A 22,949-nucleotide genomic window follows, 5' to 3' on the forward strand; every position below is an offset into this window, starting at 1 on the left:
TTACTGAGTCTTTAGCTGATGAGGAAGGAAAAAAGAAAAGAAAAAAGAAAATATGGGTCCATAACTAGAGCCCGGATTTTATGTAATGTAAAAATGAGAACTATGTAGACTACATAAATATGAAGCTAAAAAAAGTATGTAGATAAATATGTAATAAATAAAAAAAAGTTGGTAATTTAAAATCTAAGCTTTATTAGATGTATTTGTGCACACTAATAAAAAATTACAGGTGCACATGTGATTGAACCTCATTGTTTGGAGGCGCAATTAATAATTGAATATTTTTACATATTTTCTGCGGCTATTGATCGTCTCGTCAACGGCAACCCATACGTAGGAATCATCAAGTCCATCTCTAATCGTTTCCATTGTGTCAGTGTAGCAGGAGTTCAAATATTTTTTCCGGAGTGTTGATTCATGCGAAATATTGAAGTTGCAGTATTTGCGTAGGAATGCTTGGAACTTTGGAACTCCAAGTTTATACCACTGTATATGTTTGCAGCAACCATTGCCATGCACAAATTTTTATTAAATTCACTTGTAGAAGACGAATGTTTCAGCACCACTTGTGTAAGAAGAACTTTTTCTTTTCGACGGAGCACGTTTTTTATTTCTCACATGAAGTTCAATTTTTAAATGCTATTCTAATTGTGACTTCATGGAGAACCCAATGCGTTTGTCACACACTTTGGACTGCACGATTTTACCATTTTAGTAAAGGAATCTTCAATTGAAATCCAGTCTTTTAACTTGGATGCGAATGACAGTAGGCTTGCTACTTGTATTACTGTACCTGATGTCAAAATAAGTTTCTTAAAAAAAAAACAGAAAAAACTATTGTTTTCTTTTAGAGCAACTGATTGGTGGTGTTTGTGCGAAACGGTCATACCCACAGGGTAATTTTCATTCTTTCCTTCACTACTACCATTCGCATTGGTATTTGTACCTACTTTACCGTTACTTCTCAAGGGATACAAACTATTAGCATTGCAAAGAGATGTCCATTTTTTGACAGAATACGTTATTATTTTCAATTATCAAATTATATTTATGCACTAGAGACGAAGGGATAAGCTTTATAAACAATTTAAAAAATAACTTAATCATTACGTAGAGAGAAAATTAGTGAAAAAATGTATATATTCTTTCAAAATATGCAATATCCTTCAAAATATTTTAAAATATATAATATATGCCAAAATATTTATTATGCACCAAAATATGTAAAAACATTTAAAACTTCGAAATAATGATCCCTTTCGTTAATCTTCGATGCTACTTACCCATTAGAGTTCTACGAAATGTTTATTTGGCCATTATTCAGTCTACCATTCAATATGGTATAATTGTTTGGGGTGGAAGTACAAACATTAATCTTAGTTCGTTAAATTTACTACAAAAACGAATAATTAAAATTTGTTTGAAGAAACGTTTCGATTATCCAACTAAATTAATTTATTCTGAATTTAATGTATTTAATATTGAACAAATTTATAAGCATACGCTGTTAAAATTTTATCATAAAAATCGTAATAAGTTTGTATTACAGACACATAATTATGACACAAGACGAAATATTAATTCAACATTAATAGAACCTAAATGTCTCACATCCGCTGGTCTAAAGCATAGCATAAATTTTGGCCCTCGGTTGTACAATGCTTTAACTAAATTACACCCAGAACTTCTAACATGTAACCCACTAACATATAACAAGGAAATTAGAAACGTGTTAATATCTTCAATTTGATTAAATAAATTTATAGCCTATGTGTATGAATTAATCAACCTATATTATATTTGTATTCTATAATTTTGAAAAAAAAATATATATATATATATATATATATATATATATATATATATATACATATTGTCCTACTTTTCACGTGCGATATTAGTCTTCTCTAGTGTTAATATTATATTATATAATTCCATTGCCGCTATAATTTAAATTTTAGTTCCTATTTTATTTTACTTATTTATTTTTATTATTTTTTCTGTATTTCTCTTATATTAATATTGTATTATATAATTTCTGTAACTGTAATTTTAATTTTATTTCCTATTTTATGTTATATTCTCTTACAGGCTTATTAATATTATATCTTAACTGCGACCGAATACGAGCGCTGCTCATTCGGTCTCAAATTTTGTTAATACTACTGTATCTCCTTTTTATATTGATGGTATTATTTTATTTCTATTTGTCTTGTTTGTTTGTAATTATATTCTTTATTCTGTATATTTAAATTTAAATTTAATACGATTCGCGGACTTTTAGCTTTCCTTATAGCTACATATGTAGGAACGGAATATGTAATTACATACAATCCGGGCTCTAGTCATAACAATATAAAAAAGTGTGTTGATTAATTTAACCATCTTTGCCCACATTTGTGTAAAGATCGAGTAATGGTTTTTTTAGTACTTTCGTATGAGCGAAGAAAAATGTTTAAAATTTCATCTGTTATTAGCATCTGAAATAATGAAAGGAAACATCACATTTCGAAGGCCAATCAGCACAGAAGCGCGATTAGCACTGTTAAAATTAACTTTTCATCACCCATTTTAAGAATAATCTGTCTGGACAACGCACCAGCACATGTTGAGTGGGAAAGTACTGAGAACAGCCAACACACTTTTCTCCGAAGACCAGCGAAGACATACGAATGCAGCCGATCGTCATCGGAAATTCCGCTAGGGTCGTGTCGCGAGAACCCTGTCCGTCAGGACCGGCAGCCGGTTGCTTCCGTTCGGACAAGTGAGCGTTTGCCGTTTAAAATACATGCATACGTCTCTCGCAGAATATTTCCGGTTCGTTCCGTTCCGGTCGGTTCGTGCCAGTGAGCGTCAACCTTAATACAGTGGGCGGCAAAGGTTACGTCGTATAAAATTCAGCCCTCAATACACAGTAAAGGGACAGTAGGAGGTAGAGGATACCCAAACAGCTTAACATGGAATAAACAAGGGGAGGGAGATCATGCTTTACTCCTCTGCCTTATCTGTGTATTAAGGAGTTTATTTCTCGAATCACGAAATGCCAACCACTGGTCTAATGTTAGATTGGAAGAGCTCCAAAAATGAGCTAAGGATAAACCTCAACAGGAGTATGAAGACCCTTCAAATATGGATGCATTTTTACGTGCATTCAATTTATCGCTCATATTTTTGTCACTTAAGAATTTTGCTGCATAGGTAAGTAATTAAAGTTTCCCTATCAAAGTCATGGCTTACCTTTGCAAGTTAGTAGACTCAATCTTCGCTGGCAGCCTCTCATCTCTGAGGTTGGCCAACAACTTAGACGATTCGGTGTCAAGACTTCTGTTGAGGATGTCAACAAAAAGCGAAGCCTTCTTCAGATTCTGGAGGTTAATGTTGTTGATATAGCGCACGTAAGCCAAACAGTGGTTCTTTGTGTTCTTCACGCTCAGCACTCCATTGATCACCTCTCTTTCAGTCACTGTGAAACATTAACAGAAACGTTTAATATTGTGTTCCGCAAATAAAATGAACGGAGCAGAACATGATACTAATGAATAATATTATGCGTAATCTGAACATTTACCAAACAGTTGCAATCAACATCATCATAGTCATCAATAGGCTTGTAATGTTGGAGACCGATAGAGTGCGTTACGGTGGTTTCAAGTTTATTATCAGTTCTCTAGCATGCGTAAACAGTGTACTTGCTGAATAATAATGTCGAAGGTTAAAGGTTCTCAGGCGCATACTTTTGCAGCAGGAGTTGATGAGTGTTCTGGACTGAATGTGAATGAATTCTATGATAATTCTTCTGCACATAACGAAAAATACCAAAATAAAAAATTTACCTTTGTAATGCTATGTAGCTTATATTTACTTTTAGAGCTGTCCAGATTTGTTTATGTTCACCTTGTTATTCCTGTAATCGATCACAGAAGCAAGCCAATGTTCTCGCACTAGCTCACGTCCCCGGCCTATGTACCATGCTGCAGTCAACATTTGTAATCTGTCCCCAACATTACAAGCTTAGTCATCAACTATCTTCAAGGATAGAATCTTTGAAACTCTCATGAGCTTTATGATTGTAGTCTATCTTATAGGGTGGTACAAGCACGTGCGAACTTGGGTAACTGACAAGAACCTATTATGATCCCACTCAATTTTGACATGGTGTGAAATGGCCGGTAAATATTGCTTGGAACTCTTTAAAGGGAACGCTATTGTTTAAGTGCCATAAATGTACATCAGGGGAAGCCTGTTTTACCTCTCTTCGACACGAAGTCCTGTTAAGAATTTTATCGCATTTAAAACTAATTTCCCCGTCAGAGTTTAAACCCATGAACTTCGAATCCAATAGCATGCATGATAAAGACTATGAAATGTCATACAAAAATACAAACAGTGGAGACTCAAACGCCATGCAGTCAGCACAGCTCAAGAGTGCCGCTTAATGAAAAGACACTTTGGTAGGAAGCTGGATTTGTAACTGCAGTGCGATTCTTACGGTTGTCCAGGTAGATCCCTCATGCTGGCTCCTGGTAAGTAATAGCCTAAGGCCTGAAACGAGACTATAGTAGGCACTCGTACGGTGGAGAAAATCACCGACTTTACGGCTATGAATTGAAAGTGTACCCAGGTAGATTTTTATGCAGCAATGAAAGCGCACTGAAACCTATCATTGAGAAGCCCACAATACTTCAGGTAATCGATCAAATAATCGATCCTCTGCCAATCTACAAGAAATGAAATGCGGGAAATGGAAATTTGAAAAGGGATATGAAATAACAGATAAAAAGTAATACTGAACAGATGGTAGAAATATGTGGAAGAGTTATGTGAGACAGGGAAACGTCCATGGCTTAGCTATAAAGAAGAAACAGTCGTATCATAAGACGAAAAAGTATTTTCTATTTTAAGGGAAGAAATTGAACTAGCACTTAGAGAAACGAAGGATGGGACAGCAACAGGAGTTGATGGAATCCTCATTGAATTAGTGAAGTGCTTGGGTGAAGACAAGAAGGAAATTCTATCATTATGCAACGAAATATCTGAGAAAGATGACTGACCTGAATATTTTACGGAGAAAATGTTGCTGCCAATACCGAAGAAAAATAATGCCAAGAAATGTAACGAGTTCAGGACTATCAGCCTGATATCGCACTCGGCGATTATTCTCTTGTGAATATTGAATCAACGTTTATATTCTGAGATAGGACAGAGCAGTTTGGGTTCAGGAAGGGAAAAGATGCGAGGGATGCAATTGGACTGCTACGGACAATAAGCGAAAGATACCTAGAGAAGAATAAATAAATGTACTGTATATAGTATTCGTGGACCTAGAAAAGGCGTTTGACAAAGTGGATTGCAACAAACTGATGGACATCCTCCTGTGACTCTGAATAAAGCGATCATTCCATTCAGTTCAACTGTAAAAACCTGGGAGTTCATTTTGAATCTAACCTTATCTGAGACAAGCATATCAAACACACGTGCCGTGCAAGAAAGTATTTTCCACTCTTCACTCATTAAAAAGATTGTATCACTATCCAGCTAAATTAAAGCAGACGCTTGTACAGACTCTTATTATGCCTCATTTCGATTATTGCGACGCTTTATTCAGTGATCTCAGGGTGGATTTATCCCAGAAACTGCAACGTGTTCATAATGCGTGTGTTCGTTTCATTTGTAATGTCCGCTACTACGATCACATTTCGTCTTCTTTCGATAAATTATTGTGGCTCAGGTTAAATGAGAGGAGAAAGTTACATTCCCTTTCTCTCTTATACCGAATTTTGCACACCTCTACTCCCTCTTACTTATCTGTCTTTCTCAGTATCATAACTTAAATACTCGGTCACAATATGATAACACGCTAGAAATACCACTCCACACATCATCTCTTTATTCCTCATCTTTCACTGTTGCCACTTTTCGTCACTGGAATTCTCTCCCGCCTGAAGTTAAGGGATGCCGAACTTTAATTTCCTTTAAATGTAAATTAGAAAAATATCTTATGATGAGTTGCCAGACCTAACGCGTTGCAAATATTTAATGGAATGTGTTCCACTGTATTTATTTTTTATTTTTATTTTTGTTTTTTTTTTTTTGTTTCTAATTTTTATTGTGTAATCATGTAAATCGTGTTTATTTATCACTTAACGCCAATATGTATCCCACTGTGTTGTTTTTTATGATTAATCTATTTTTTGTACATTTTATTCAATTGTCGGTTTCTGGTTTAATTATGTATATCCTACTTAATTCTAATCTAATACTAATATGTATACTAATGTGTTTATTTTTATTTCTACTGTGTACATTTTTTATTGAATTATCGGCTTCTGCTTTTATGTGATTCGTATTTTATTCTAACAACATTAATATGTATTCCACTATGTTTATTTTTATTTTATGAGGTAAATTTTTATGTGACTACCTCTTTTGATTTCATTATGTACCTAAATTGTATCAGTGTGTAATTACTTAATTCTGATCCAGTTTTATGTTCAACTAGTTCAACAAGTTTTAATCCTGGTTGAGTGTAAGAGAAGGCCTTCCGGCCTTGACTCTGCCAGGTTAAATAAAGCCATTATTATTATTATTATTATTATTATTATTATTATTATTATTATTATCAAGGAAAAAAATAGTCATGAATTGGAGAGAGAGGAGGCTATTTCGTCACGTGAATTCAAGAACTAGGTAACTCGAAATTTACGTTTTTTAGTTACCTCTTTTATAGCATAGCAAAAATCGCACAAATGTAATCCAGGATCTAGGTAACTGATCGAACGATACCAGCGACATCTATTTTCCAATATAACAAATAGGTAAAAGAAAACGAGACATATTCCTTAGTGCAATAAATAATTAAATAGGCAATGTCACAAAATATGAAAAATCAAGTTACCTAATTCTTGCATTCAGGCGACGATTTAATAACACTAGTCAACAAATGTTAACTTTGAAAATTGTGCCGAAATGAAACATTGTTACTATCCACGTATTTGCCATGCTGAATCCAAAAATGGAACCCACTTTTCAGCAGCACCCTCAGATTTTCAGTTATAACCCTTATTACACTTCTGAAAAGTTCGATACTAATTCAGCAGTTCCATATTTTTAATATCTAATTCAGAATGCATAAACATAATCTTTCACTATTATAGTGGTGTTTGTACTAAAAATAAATTATCCTTCATGTTATAATGATGTAAATAGCTATTTACATTTACGTAGTGGAAGGAGGCGTCGCTTTAAAAAACTCTTTTGTTTGTGTTTTAGTATTCTCTCTTTGTATGAACGAGTAGTACTCACTCATTATAGATGGATCCCATCTCCCTTTATAAAGCTGTTCCATCTGTAAAATGTCTTGGTGAAAGCGTTCCCCTTGTTCGTCACTCACTGCACCCAAGTTTTTAGGAAAAAATCTAAATGAGAATGCAGACATCCTGTACCCAAAATTCTTATAATGTTGAAAGAGACTCTGAACTAGTTGCCATTATTTTCTTCCTTCTTGTTGCCGAGGATCTCATTCATAACACTTTTAATGACTCCCATGCTACACGTTCGTTTGGAGTTAATTTTTCTTTAAAAAATCGATCACGCATTTTTTTTTTAACCTCAGGTCCAATGAATATTCCTTCTTTTAATTTTGCAGCACTCAAGCCAGGGAATATTCTTCGTAGATATTTGAAACCTTTGCTTGTTGTGTCCGTACCTCTCATAAAGTTCTTCATGAACCCTAATTTAATGTGTAAAGGATGGAGATATATTTTTTGTGGGTCAACTAAAGGTTTTAATTTTACATTATATTTCCCTGGAGTGAAATCTTCTCTTCTTGGCCATTCTTTGACTATATAGTGATGTTCAGTATCTCGGCTGGTCCAAAGGCACAGAAAAAAGCATATTTAGTGAATCCACTCTGCATTCCATGTAGAAGACTTTAAGATCCCGCAAATATGCCAACAATGGTTCCCATATTTTAATGGCTTCAAGAATACGACGCATGTTTTCGTATGTTTATTTCATTGCTGCACTGTATGCTACAGATATAGAGGAAAGTTTATTACGATTGTGTAACAAAACGGCTTTCAGACTAATTTTAGAAGCATCTATAAATAAGCGCCACTCTTCAGCATTATGTGTAATGCCTAGTTTTAATCAGTCCATTTACATCGCTGCATGTACAAACTCCAGAATCTGTAACTATGAAAAATGGTAATAAATCCTTATTTATGTTTCTAAATACTGAAACATTAGTATCTTTATCCAGCACCTTCCATTCCTGAAGACGAGATTCTAGAAGCTCAGTCAGCTGTTCAGTTAAGTACAAATCACGTACTAGATCCTTGAGTTTCACCTATGTTTTAAATGTGGCTTTTCTTCTCTCTCTTCATCTGGAATGTCATCCCTTGATATAGAGGGTTGCACATCATCAGATGACTTTATGTCAGATTCCGATTCTTCTTGCCATGTAGAAGGTGGAATGGGAACAGGTAAATTTTCTCCATGAGGTATTGGTCTTATAGCTGATGGGAGATTAGGAAACTGAATGAGTTTCCTATTTTTTTTAAGAAAATCCAGTAACATTGGTTAAGCAGAAATAACGTCATCTTCGTGGTTCTTTTGTTCACATCATATCATTGGTTCGGAAAGTTTTTACAACTACGCCTCTGCTTCTTCATTTCATTTCACACACAACAGTTCACACTACTAACAAAACCTCTACACCCGAACTAAACAAAATACAGACTGACTGTCTCTGTTTTCATTACCAGGCACCCTGTAAGTCCATATTTTCTTTAAAGTATCAACAAACCATTGATTTAGATGTGTCAAGTGAAGAGGGACTTGGTACATGTATACTAGGTATTGAAAAATGTGTATAAATTCTATATTTATAAAGCTAAATTATTGAAATTTATTTCTTGTGTACCTTGTTAAATGGAATACGTATGCATGCATCAAAATTAAACGTAGGCTCCTGTAGCTTCCATAGCTTTCCTCAAGCGGCCGGTAATGGAATCCACAGTCTTCTGGAGGAAGTTGCGTGGGGCATTGGTGATAATGCCCCGAATCCGTGCTTCCAATTCTTTATTGTCTCTGGACGGATTGTGGCATTCCTTCCTTTCTCTGTATGGCACCATCTCTGAACTATAACAACCGAATTCCACACTTCATAGCGTGCAGTTCGTTCGCGAACAAACAGGTGATCGACCATCTTTGCTATTGTTGCGCGAACCGCCCCTCACAGCCACCATCTATACTACGGACGCGCAAAAGTTCAAACTCTATTTAATGATTTACATGTACACACAATTTTCATTATGGTTGCATCAATATTAAAAATTCCACAGCCAATTAATAATACCTAGTTACTTCCCGCCAGCACTATTTGTGGCTATTCATACAATACAACATTGTTGCAGTGCTCGGAAACCTGACGTGATGGAAAAAATCTGATTACATATTCGTAATCAGCGCATCAGACTTTGTAATAATCAGCATTCTGTTTGTCGGCACAAAAAATGCTGTTGACTAGTGTAATCTTTATATGAAACAACGAGTCAAAGTCAAGATAGGAGAAGAAATGTCAGAAGAAAGTGAAATAGGGAGAAGAGTACATTAAGAATGCCCTTTATACCTGCACTGTTCAACATCTACTTGGAGGATTTAGTGAAAAACTGTTTTCAGAACATGGGAGGAATGATAGAATGAGAAAGAAGAATAAAGTGCATAAGATTTGCTAATGATATGGCGTTGTTAGCGAAAGAGAGGATGATACTAAGAAACAAAGAAATGCTACTGGAGCTAAATGACAGTTGTGAGCAGTATGGGATGAAGACAAATGTAAACAAGACGAAGACCATGGCCATAATCGGTGGCGCCACAGCCTTTGAAGGAACCAGACCGACCAGCCGGCCGCTGGCCTCACGCTGACATGCCGAAGTAGAGGTGGACGACTATCCAACCAGAATGGAGATATCGCGTGGTTAGCACGATGATTCTCCCAGTCAGACCATGGTCATAAGAAAAATTAAGACGGTAAACTTGAGAATTCTAAATGAGGCAGTAGAACAAGTGGACAGCTTCAAATAATTGTGATGTACTATGAGCTGCTGTCAGGAAGTCAAAAGGAGGATCATAATTGCAAAGAAAGCTTTTAATAGAAAAAGAAGCATCTTGTGCGGGCCTCTGGAAAAATAACTGAGGAAGAGACTAATGAAGTGTTTTGTGTGGAATGTGGCACTGTGTGGGGCAGAAACATGCACATTACGACGAAGTGAAGAGAAGCGAATAGAAGCATTAGAAATGTGGATATGGAAACGAATGGAGCGTGTGAAATGGACAAACAGAATAAGAAATGAAGCTGTATTGGAAAGAGTGGGTGAAGAAAGAATGATGCTGAAACTTATCACGAAGAGGAAAAGGAATTGGCTGGCCACTGGTTGAGAATAAACTGCCTACTGAAGAATGTACTGGAAGGAATGGTAGTCGAGAGAAGAGTTCGGGGCAGAAGAAGATATCAGATGATAGACAACATTAGATAAATGGATCATATGCGGAGACTAAGAGGAAGCCAGAAAATAGGAAAGATATGAGAAAGTTGGGTTTGGAGTGAAAGATCTGCAGAACACTATGAATGAATGAATCCATAATAATAATAATAATAATAATAATAATAATAATAATAATAATAATAATAATAATAATAATAATGACAAATAATGGTAATGATGAATAATTTCAATGGAAAAATTGTTCCGTACTAGGATATTGATCCCGGGATCTTTGGCTGAACGAACCAACGCTCTTACCGACTGTACTACCCAGGAATTTCACCCGACACCGTCTCAATTCTTCCATTTATATCCACATAACTCGAGTGGGCTGGCAAGATCCCATAAACCACATCGAGTGCACATAAACTGTGTGACTTGTAATTGTGGTTTTCTGTTAATGTATACTGTATCGTATATATTACGCAAATCTAGCTTTCAGGTAAAGCTTACTGTGAAGCAGACTTGAATAATTTCAGACCTTGATATTATTCACGTCCGCTTCACAAGGGGCTTTACCTGAAAGCTAGATTTGCATAATGATGTTGATGACGATGATGATGATGATGATGATAACAACAACAACAATAGCAATGAGACGAAAACATACCTGTAAAATTAACAAGAAAATTAATAAGAAAATGATGCGATCACTCTTTAGTTCCAGGACACAGTGGAGTATACGCTAAAGAACAAGGCGACCTATTGGCCAAGCATGAAACTTGCATTCATTGCTATAATCGGCATTGTTGGCATTTCTAAGTGTATAAAGAAGTACCTGATGGAAGGATTACTGGGAACTTGGAAATCTAAACCAGCCGTGAGACAGGTTAAATTCCTTATTCTAGAACCAAAACCTGACTCAACTAAACAACTCCTGGTTATAGAAGGGAGAATTTTAAGACGGTTAAGCGGACTTTTCACCGGACATTGTCATCTGAATAATCACCTACACAGATTGGGCCTTAGTGATAATCCAACGACTAGGAAAAGTGGTATGCAGGCTGAGTCACACTTCACATTTTGTTGTCTTGCCCAGATCTAAGTCAAAGCAGGCATCGTTATGTCAGAAACGATTTATTGTTTCCTGAGGAATTTCAGGAAATCGAAACCCAGTAGTATCGGAAAACTACTGTCACATAGCGGTCTTCTGGGCTGATGGGTGGCACAATAAGTCATTTGCTCCTATAGTAGGCCTAAAAGATATAGCATTAAATTATAAGAAGAATAGATCACCTTTAAATCCCAGAGATTATTGTATCAATGCTGGAGATCGGAAGTTGTAAGTTTGCTGCTGACGCGCTTGCATGAAAGTTTAGAGTTCAGCCTGTATGACGTTATACGAGGCGTGCTTTTGATAACATAGAAACATGGGAATTTGTATTATGATAATGTAATTGTAACTTAAAAGGAAGCATTAAGCGGTTTCTCAATGTTTTAAAATAACAATAATTTATATAAACCATTAATAAAACATATTTTTGTGTTGCAACGTTCGTATTGGTGTCGCATTGTTGCTCCAGATGTAGTGGCTTGCTGTTACGAAGGCAGCAAGTATTTTTAGATTATGTTAATGATTTGAACTTTTATAACATTATTATATTTTTGTTAGTGATACAGGCTGTAACTTACAAAATGGGCGAATGTTTAGTGTAGCAGGTTGTGCATCTAATTACCGTTGAAGTAAGGAAAGGTACGTTTCAACATTTCCTTGTCTTTGTGACAAAGAAAGCCGAGAAAAATGGATTCGTGCTGTATATCGTGCAGATTTTGAACCCGGTAAACATTTTCGAAATGAAAGTCGAAGAAATGAGCATCGATTTGTATGACAAATATACTAGACTATAGTGGTATAGAATTAATATAAAGGTCTGCCATATTTTGGGGACGGTCTAGTTTGAGAAACAATAATTGTTCAAAAATAACTAATAACAGCACTGCGTACTCAGAATAACGCAAAATAATGACATATACGGCACAATGATGGTCCCACGGCCGCCAAAAAACCAAGGTGTGTAGGCTTAATTCATTTCGGTTTTTATTATATTTTAAGTACGAATTATGTTGCATTAAAGTTAGTTTTGAAAATGTTTATTTAAAGCAAATATATTAAAGTATTTGTTAAAGTTTCGTTACTTTAGTTACTTATCTAGAGCTCTATTGCTTCATTCATGTCATATTATTTAAAAGAAACAATCATATCGGTATAGGGATAAACGTACCCGAGTGCGAGGCATAGCACATCTGTTGTGATGTCACGGGTGCTGATGTAAGGCCTATATAACATAACGATGCATAGTGGTCCGAAAAGCGAGTCTAGCGGTACAAAATTAACTTTGGTCACCCTTGTGAAAGTGAATTTTGTTGATGACATAGTATTGTAAACATATTGAAATTCATAATCTTACTCAAAACTATAATAAACAGCAGTATATCAGCATCATGTTATCGTGAAGTTGGACCTGCAGACAGCTGGCCTTGCATGTAGTGCGAGACAGTTATTCAATGTGAAAGAAAGAAGAGGGTGTGTTTGACAATTATTTCAAGGGCTAAATGTTACATTTCTACTGTCAGTTTTGATTTTTTAAGCTTTGTTTAACATAATATGGGTGAAAAACTGAAACTCGTCTGTGCATGCTGATGTCTGATGTCATTGAAGAAAAAATAATAATTGTGTGTTTATTATGAATATTGATATAGACTTTTAAAAAGAGTGGATTGGAACGTACCGACGAAATCTTTTTTATAACTTATAATAACCCTATAACTTCAAAATATTTTGAGTGCTAAATGCGGTAAGATAACACTTTCGAATTGGCTTCGAGAAGAACATATGATGTTCGGATTGGCCCCCAAAAATGTTTTCGCATTGGCTCCCAAGAAAAGCAATTCGCGTTGAATAGGCTCCCTTACACAGAAACAACGAGACGTGTAAAATGTTTCTATCAAAGGTCACTTACAATTCGATGGCGCTGTAAAATGTTTCTATCCAAGGCACAGTTAGATGGCGATGTTGTGCCACGCACTGTACAGCTGTCAAAAGAAAAAGTGCCCGCTCTCTAGATACTAAGTTCCCTTCGGGTATCTCTGCTATAATTCGGAGACAGGCGATGTTACATGTTGTTGGACCACGATGCCTGCTATATACAGTTATAATTAAAGTAGTCTACGTGTTACACTTGTAGCGTAATAGTAGCGTTCCGGGCTGGTATTCGTGAGATCGTGCGTTCGAACACCGTCCAGAGCTTTTTTTTAAGATAGAGAAAAGATATAATTACTGCTGTCTCTTTTATGACTGTTTTAGTAGACCTAATTAACTTCAGGTTCATGAATGCATTACAGTCATTTCCCATAACTATGGTGCTGGAACACAACTATGGTCCATGATACAACCATTCAAATTTTGTAGGTAGTCAATAAACGTAGTAACTCGTTTATCTATATTTTTGCTGTACTGTATTTTGAAGTCAAGTCATTGCAGCTATCTATGAACGGTCTATGTTACTTCGACAATGTTCTTTGAATGGTTGTATCGTGGACCATGGTGGTGTTCCAGGACCATAGTTATGGGAAATGACGGTATGCTATAACTTTATTATTATTTATTATGACATTATAGAAAGAAAGAAAGAAAGAAAGAAAGAAAGAAAGAAAGAAAGAAAGAAAGAAAGAAAGAAAAATTTTATGCTGAACAAAAATATCTTTCGTGGCATAAACAAAACAAGCATAATGGCGTCTGCCTTAGAAAATTCAAACAATTAAAAGTTTAAAACGCTAACCAAAAGCCACGATTCAATATTTAGTCCATCTTCCTCCAATCTCTATCACATTTTGCAGTCGAGTGGACATGTCTTGGACGAGCTTCCACAAATCATCAGGACATCTTGGAGGGGGATTGGGCCAATTTTTCCGCATATTATTATGTTCTTTTACTTGTGTCCCCATGGCTCAATTGGAAGAACGTCAGAATTCAAATGTCATCGTCTTAGGTTCAAGTCATCGTCGTTCCTTTTCATTTTATTCTGTTACAGCAGTGGTCGTCAACATTCGCTGAAATGGGTAAAGGATAAGTAGAGCAACATGATTTGCCCCGTCTTGCAGCAGGAAGAGGTAGAGAGCATACCCGTCAGCAGCCACGAATGCATGTTGGTGCTGTAAGAGACCTGCGGTTAAGAGACGCTAGCCCGAGAGTGTATTAAGTTGACGACCGCTGTTACAGATTAGTATAATGTAATAATATAAGAAGAAAACTAACACTAGTATTATGCAACTATTTTTTCAAATCTAACATTAAATTTATATTATTTATATTGCTAAAGAATATAACAGAATATAATTGATAACTTGAATATTATTTATATCGCTAAAGAACGATAATAGAATATAAATGATAACTTGAATATTATTTATAACGCTGAAGAACTATAACAAAATATAAATGATAACTTGAATATTATTTATATCGCTAAGGAACTTAAGCAGAATACAAATGATAACTTCAATATTATTTATATCGCTAAAGAACGATAGCAGAATACAAAATGATAAGTTGAATATTATTTATATCGCTAGAGAATGATAACAAAATAAAATAACTTGAACAAGGCTCCAACTCATAACCTTCGAATTACTAACCAAACACTATACTGCTGCCCTACGAAACGCAGATATCGAATGACTCCATAGTTCCGAAACTGCTTCTACAAGCGTGAGCATCGTGTACCATTACCGTGATCCAAAGTGGACTTATAAAATATTCGTTGTTCACGAGTGCGGTCATTTTTTTTACAGCTGAACATCCACACGCCGTTATGTTTCATTGCAACGAGTTCAACCAGTTCACTTCAGACGTGGCCAAGGACTATACACAAGAACGTGAATCTCGTCATGGAAGATCGTCGTGATTGAAGGATACAAATTCAGCTTTCCACAAGAAATTAACTGATGGAAGAAGTGCATTAGAAGGTCTTGTAAGTCTGATATTAAGTTATGTAACACTGTTGTTATTCTTGATAATGTTTTAGATTACAACCAAAAAAAGACAAAGAAACTACGAGTAATTTAACATGACAAGAGGTCTGCAGTAGTTTAAAAAGGAAAATAGAGGAAAGAAAACACGAACGTTCGTCTGAAATTATTCGTACTGAGCTCACTAGAGATGTAGTCGAAAGTTTAACAATTCATGACGTGAATAGAATCCGGGAAAACTTGCATGCCTGTAAAATGAAATACGTGCCAAAACACTGTAGGAGTTACGCTTAGCTTTAGACACTTAGGCCTACGAAGTTGCAACGATTAAGCGGGAGAATTACTTGTATTTGAATGACAAAACGATATTGTGACTTTCACTTGTGAAATTAATTCGACTGTTTTACGTAATGCAGAAAGAGTGTACATTGACGGCACTTTAAGGTACTGCCATCTTTTCTGCATACATGTTATTAATAGGCATGTAATGTTGGGGACCGATAGGATGTGTTAGGTGTTTTCAAGTTGATTATCCGGTCCCAGTCAGTTTTCTAGCATGCATAAACAGTGTACTTGCTGAATACTCCGTTCGCAAGTCACTACCTTAGCATGCGTAAACAGTGTACCTGCTGAATAATGCCGAAGGTTAAAGGTTCTCAGGCGCATATTTTGGAGCGGAATTTGGTGAGTGTTTTGAAGTGAATGACGGGAACATTACATGTAAATTATGTAATACAAACATACAAAGTGACAAGCGATATTATATACAGAGACATTGTAGCACAAGAAAAGATAGGAGGAAACTCAAACCCACGAATAATTATATGATAATTCTTCTGCACATAACGAAAGGTACGTAAAAATATATCTCTGTAATGCTATGTAGGGTATATTTACCTTAGAGCTGTCCAGATTTGTTTATGTATACCTTGTTATTCGCCTAATCGAACGCAGAACCAAGTCAATGTCCTCGTATTAGATCGCGTCCCCGGCCTATGTACAGTACCATGCTGCAGTCGATTTGTGTAATCAGTTCCCAACATTTCAAGCCTAGTTATAAATAATAATATTTAAGTTTCTTTAATATTTTCTCTCCTATCGGATAGAAGTTAGACACCTATAGGAAATTATTCGAATTCCTGAAGAACGTTTTTGATCCCCAGTGAAGTTTATGCAGATTTTGAGGAATCTATTCATACAGCAGTAAATTCAGTATGACATACAGCAGCGAAAAAGGATTGTAGGTTCCACTTAAGCCAATCGTGGTGGAGGAGAATACAATCTTGTGGCTTGTCACCTGAATTTTGAAAGTAGTCTGAGATCGGATATTTTTTGAAACTGTTCTTTGGTCTATCCTTTCTGTCTTCCGACGAGGTAGAAAGCTGTTTCATTGAAGATTTAATGGCGATCAAATCAGTAAATCCACAGCTCGATATTTTTTTACGATTATGTGTTAGAGATTTTCGTATTTCCTTCCTCAACATTTCCGCCTGAAATTTGGGCTGAATTTTCGAATTCTATCTCTCGTACAAGTAATTACTATGAGTCCTTTCATTCGAAGTTGAATTCTCAATTTTATTCTGCTCATCCCAATATTTTTAACTTTGTTAATGTTTTAATTTCTATCCAAAATAACACGTACATCAAACTGAATAGTAAGAAGCAGTACAGAAACAAACCTGAAAAAGAGAAATTTCTTAAAAGTGTTATGGAAGAATAAAGAGGGCGTGATATTACACATATGCAGTTTTAAAAAAAGTGAGTTTAAGTTTTTACTGAAAATTTAAAGAAGACTAAGCTAATGACTGAAGTACTGCACTATTGTAATGACGTTTTAACCAGACTTACGTAATGTAAACAGTCCTATATCTGTTAAACTGGGAAGGAAAATGTTTATGCAGTTGGGGTCGATGCAGAATAGCAGTTTCGGAGCCAATTCGAATGTAAACCAGGAGTCAACTCGGAAATTCGGAATTTATACTCTGGGAGCCAATTCGAAAACACCGTGTAAGATATATCCCACTCTTTACAAGACTATTAACAGTTGGAGGCCTTGCTAGTGAGTATAATTAAAGTGAATATACAATAATAATAATAATAATAATAATAATAATAATAATAATAATAATAATAATAATAATAATAATAATTGTACTAAATTCCATAGATCTGTAGACGTAAATTCTTTTTCATTATTTAATGATTCCTGCTTGTAATTTATTCATATAATATCGAGATATTAATTTCTTTCAGGGGAGATTAATGTCGTGCGGAGGGAAAAGTGATTTACCTGTTACACTCGTATGGAATTATTTGAAGTACTGCGGGAACAAAAAGTGACATTTTAAATTAACTATGTGATTAGATTATGTACAGAGAGAAAATTACATTACAAAACTGCAGTGTTGCTAGTATTAAAGTTACCAAAAATACAAAAAAAAAACTAAATATCTTTTTCGGAAGTTCTGAAAACAGTTGAATAGGAACTAGCACACGTTTTTACTGAAACACAACATTTGGTTAAATTGTGAAGCACAATTTCCTACTAGTGTCACAACAATATACAAATCACTTTATCATACTGGCAATGAGACTATTCTTCAAAAGTATGAAGACCGTTTAAATCTCTTCATGAAGGTAGTGTCAATATTAAGCGCATACTGATGAAATTCCTTGTCAGAGAAACTTTGAAAGAATAATTGTGTTTCGGAAGTCGTCTTTGAGAAAAAAAAATATGCTACCTTTAACTCCTGTCCAAAATTTCATAAAAATTTGTTGGGTAGAAGTCATTCTTGCTATCTAAATATACCCCTCATAAGGAAGTTATTGATTTTACACAAACATAATCGAAAATTTGTACACGAAAATAGATGGTATGAGCAATTTTATAAAAATATTATGTTAGCTAGAAGACAAGCTAATCTGTTCAAAGTTTCATAAAAATCTGTTGGACACGATGAATATGAGGGAAGTTATTAATTTCTTATAAATGCATCCCCAGTAAATGGGTAGTTCCTCTTATACAAAAGTAACCAGAGTTTGTAAACAAAAATATATCCTCTCTGTAATTTCTTCACAAAGTTCAATAAAAATCTGTTGGAAAGGAGAGAAGTTATTTTGACTAAATACGCCCCTAGTAAGGAAATAGTTCCTATTGTACACACGTAAGCAGAGTTTGTAAACAAAAATATATGCTCTCTGTAATTTTTGCACGAAGTTCAACAAAAATCTGTTGGATACGAGAGAAGTTATTTTGACTAAATATTCCTAGTAAAGGGGTAGTTCCTATCGTACACACGTAACTAGAGTTTTCACACAAAAATATATGCTACCTCTAACTTCTGTACAAAGTTTCATAAAAATCTGTTGGATACGACAGCTACTATTAATTTTTGTATAAATGCACCTTCTGTAAAGGGTTAGTTCCTCTTGTACAAACGTAACCAAAGTTTGTACACAAATATATACTCTACCTATACGTACAAAGTTCCATAAAAATCTCATGAGAGAAATTATTAATTTCGTCCCGCTAGATTTGCGTTTTCGCCCACTGTGGGATGACCGCGATCTTGTAGAAGTACAGCCTGCCCCCGCACACCGCGTCGGTCCACCCGAACAAAGTTATTCGCTTTCTCGCATCATCATCATCATCATCATCATCATCATCTTCATCATCAATCTGAATGACGACTCTACAGATAGCGAGATGATTAAGACAGTGACTAAGAAATCGTAGATTACCTTTAAGCTAGAAACTGATTCCTGATACATTTACTTTTATGTAGGCTAATCGTAACTTTATATAGTATATTTATATTACACAATCCAATATATAGAATTGAAGAAAAGGTTGGAAAAAATCAAAATACGGTCATAAGTTTTTGTTGTAATAAAATTGTGGAAAGGAGAACTCTGAAAAGCAATATGTGAATAGGCTATTAGCATAACACACAAAAACCTTGGAAACACCGATTATGCACATCGAAATATGTTCAGAACTGTAGAAAGTTATATTGTAAATCATGAACAAATGAAAAATATTAATAAAATAAAACTGAAACAGATGAATAATGGAATGAATCCTAAAGTACAGTATGCGCTAAAACAAACAGTACTGAAATTACCGCTCGTCTGCTGTCCACGTTTCTCTAGCAACGAAGTATTTATTTTTGTATACAATAGTTTGACAAATTGTAAATTCAGTCTTATGTTTATTTCTACAATTATAATTCTCACAACAGAGGAGAAGGTGTTTATTGTCGAGCATTATTTCCAGTTATACGAGTACTGAAATTACAAACATACTCTAATAATCAAGATAAGTCATTTTAACATGCAAGGCGACATAAAACTGATCCCGTACGATGGAACTTCTCGACGATATCTGACATTGTTGTGTTATTTGGTGCCGCATTGTTGAATCGCTCCTGCTATTGCTCTTTAACGTGGCTCAATTTCGGCCAATTCTGATGCTCCACTCTGACTGGAAATAATGCTAAAAAATAAACACTTTGTCCTCTGTTTTTTTTCCTCGCTGTTAGTTACACCCGTAACATATTTGGTCATATTGCGAGTTAATCTTTGGTTGAAATCCGAAGGCCTGTGTACTATTGTTGAGACTGGTTCTATTGTTGTGAACTAGATGGCGACTGTAATGTATTACTGATTTGTTATGAATATGATTTCGGTAATGAATGAGGCCGGTGATATTCAGGGATGTTGTGGCCCGAATTTCCTGGCATTTGCCTTACTGTTGAGGGAAAACCCTGAAAAACCTCAAGGAGGAAATTCAACCCGAACAGGAATCGAACGCGGGCCTCTGCGTTACACCACAGAGGCGGTCTCTCATCTGTTCTTAGAACAAAAATTGAAGAAATAACACAACACTGAATTCACAATATAGGATGATTGACGAGAATTTACCATCACTTACGGAGCTTATTTTCGAAGTCATTTTGAGCAAAAAATGTCATATAAACATTTGTCCTAATCGCAATATTTACAAAATTATATTAATTTGAAGTTGTTAGTAAAATACCTTTTTTCTTTAGTTTTACGGGTAAAAAATAGTAAAAATAGATAATGAACTATTTAGAAGTGTCATTTCTTTAATGGCTAGTGTTCTCAAGCTAAAAAATTGTTGTTAATTGCTTTGTAGAGATTTTATTTTTCAATTTTTAACTAAAAATTATTCAATTCTTACGTACTTATCATAAAAATTATTACAAATCATTCGACTTTAGGAACTTGATTCTTTACAGTTTAATTATGCATCCTAATGTACAGTCTTAAAGAATTTACAAGAGTGGCGTGATTTGTAACAATTGTTGTGATAAATCCGTAAGAAAATGCAATTTTACAGTTAAAAATCGGAAAAAAAAAAAACAAAAAAAAATCTTTACGAAGGAACTATGGAATTCACAACGCATTTTTAGCTTCAGAATACTAGCTAATTAAAGAAATGATACTCCTGTATAGTTCATTCTTTATCTGTAATATTCTTTTGTGCGAGATCGTGCGTATTTGCTTGCTTTCCGCACAAAACCAATACGCGGTAAGTGTGAAATACCACATTCAGTATTCCCAACGTAACACACATAACAATTTCCCTCTTCTTACCGCTTAGGCTTTTAACATATTATTTTTAGAGACGTTTAACATAGTAATAATTATAAATTGGAAACTTACCATTGCAATTTCACCTAAATTGCACTGTTAATTATTATTTTTAAATATTTGCAAAAATTAAGTAAACTCTACATTAAGGAAGCCGTGAAAAAATCAACAAGATTCCAGACTCATCATAGACTGGGGAAAAAAAAAGACAGACGTATATCACGGCCTGCTGGAGTATAGTAAACACAGAAAACATTTTAAAGCAACAATGTTGAAGATACATATATTTATTTTCCAAAGTTGCCGTCATTGAACAGAAACCAAGATGGAGATTTCATTGCAACTAATTAGAAATTCCTCTTTCAGGTATGTAATAAACGATATTCGCACAAAATAATGTACGATACACGAGCGTTATGTTTGTTTTCATGTTCTCGGAAATTAAAAAAGCTCAACTACGTTTCGCTTTTTCAATCTTTTCCTCGAACATGAAAACGTCAACATACCGCTCTTGTAACGCATATTACTATTACCCTTAAAACTCAAGAATAATGGTATTTTACAAACAACTTCAAATTAGTGTAATTCTGAAAATATTGAGATTAGGACAAATGTTTATTTGATATATTTTGTTCAGAATGTCTTCGAAAATAAGTTCCGTAAGGGACGGTAAATCCTCGTGAATCACTCTGTATATCAAACTATTGTATACAATAAATAAATACTTAGGGCCGTATTCATAGATATTTTTAGCGCGGGTTTTCGGTGGATGATCAGCGTTTTTCGTATTCATAAACCAGTGTTAGCGATAGGATATGATTTGAATTCTGCACAAGTAACCAGTGGATAGCCGGGGCTAGCTTAGTACGCTCGTAGCGCGTGCTGCGAAATGTCTATGAATGGGAGACGTGAACACCAGACGAGCGATAATTTCAGTACTATTTATTCTGGCATATACCGTCCCGTGCTGCTGCGCGAGCGACCCGAATGACATTTATATGGCCACTTTCCGGCATAACTAAAATACTCATGAAAAAAATGTTTCAGAAAAAAATATTAATTCTGACGATGTTCTAAATTTTTCCCGCAGACAAAAATTTCATTGGCCCAATAAACAAAAGTTCTCGATTACTGAAAATTTCAATATACGATATTTCGGATTCAAATTTGCTTGTTCAGGTTTTAATAATTCATAATTATTTAAAATAGCTTATAGGTAAAATAAATATACCTTTGAAATTAGCAGTCTTTCCTGAAGCTAGTAGTATAATTCGTTTGTTTTTTTTACTTGGTTATTTAACAATGATGTATTAACTACGAGGTTATTTAGCGTCGACGAGTTTGATGATAGAGAGATATTTGGTGAGATGAGGCCGAGAATTCGCCACAGATTATCTGACATTTGCCTTACGGCTGGGAAAAAACATCGGAGAAAACCCAACTACGTAATCAGCTCAAGCGGGAATCGAACTCGGGCGCAACTCTGAATCGGCAGGGAAGAACCAAGCAAATTGAGCTACGCCGGTGGCTATGCAAGGTGGAAGTGAAATAGTCCTGCAGATTTTAAGAGCGAATAGCTCATGTTGTGTGTAGACCCTAACAAAAAACTATAACACCATATTGGTGGAAAATTCATACTTTTTTCAGAAAAACGTGTTTTTCCCAAATATTTAACAACCTCTTATTCGATAACTATTGCGAATAGGATATGATTTTGTCCATATCGATAGGAAATCTAATAAAAATTAATTTATCTCTCTGGCGTGTTTCAATAGAGTGAACGGTTTTCGTGTAAATTTCATTTCAGAAACCTCTAAT

The 22,949-nt window shown here is 35.0% G+C and overlaps 1 protein-coding gene across 1 annotated transcript in view; it reads right to left on the reverse strand.

Moving 5' to 3' along the window:
* LOC138698967 (NACHT and WD repeat domain-containing protein 2) overlaps positions 1-22,949 on the reverse strand; it is a 487,839-nt gene that overhangs the window by 378,395 nt on the left and 86,495 nt on the right. Inside the window, exon 6 of the mRNA XM_069825158.1 lies at positions 3,238-3,463. Within this exon, the coding sequence (XP_069681259.1) occupies positions 3,238-3,463 (226 nt within the window). The remainder of the gene's footprint in view (positions 1-3,237; positions 3,464-22,949) is intronic.

Source organism: Periplaneta americana, chromosome 1 (genome assembly GCF_040183065.1).
Source record: "Periplaneta americana isolate PAMFEO1 chromosome 1, P.americana_PAMFEO1_priV1, whole genome shotgun sequence".
Taxonomy (NCBI): domain Eukaryota; kingdom Metazoa; phylum Arthropoda; class Insecta; order Blattodea; family Blattidae; genus Periplaneta; species Periplaneta americana.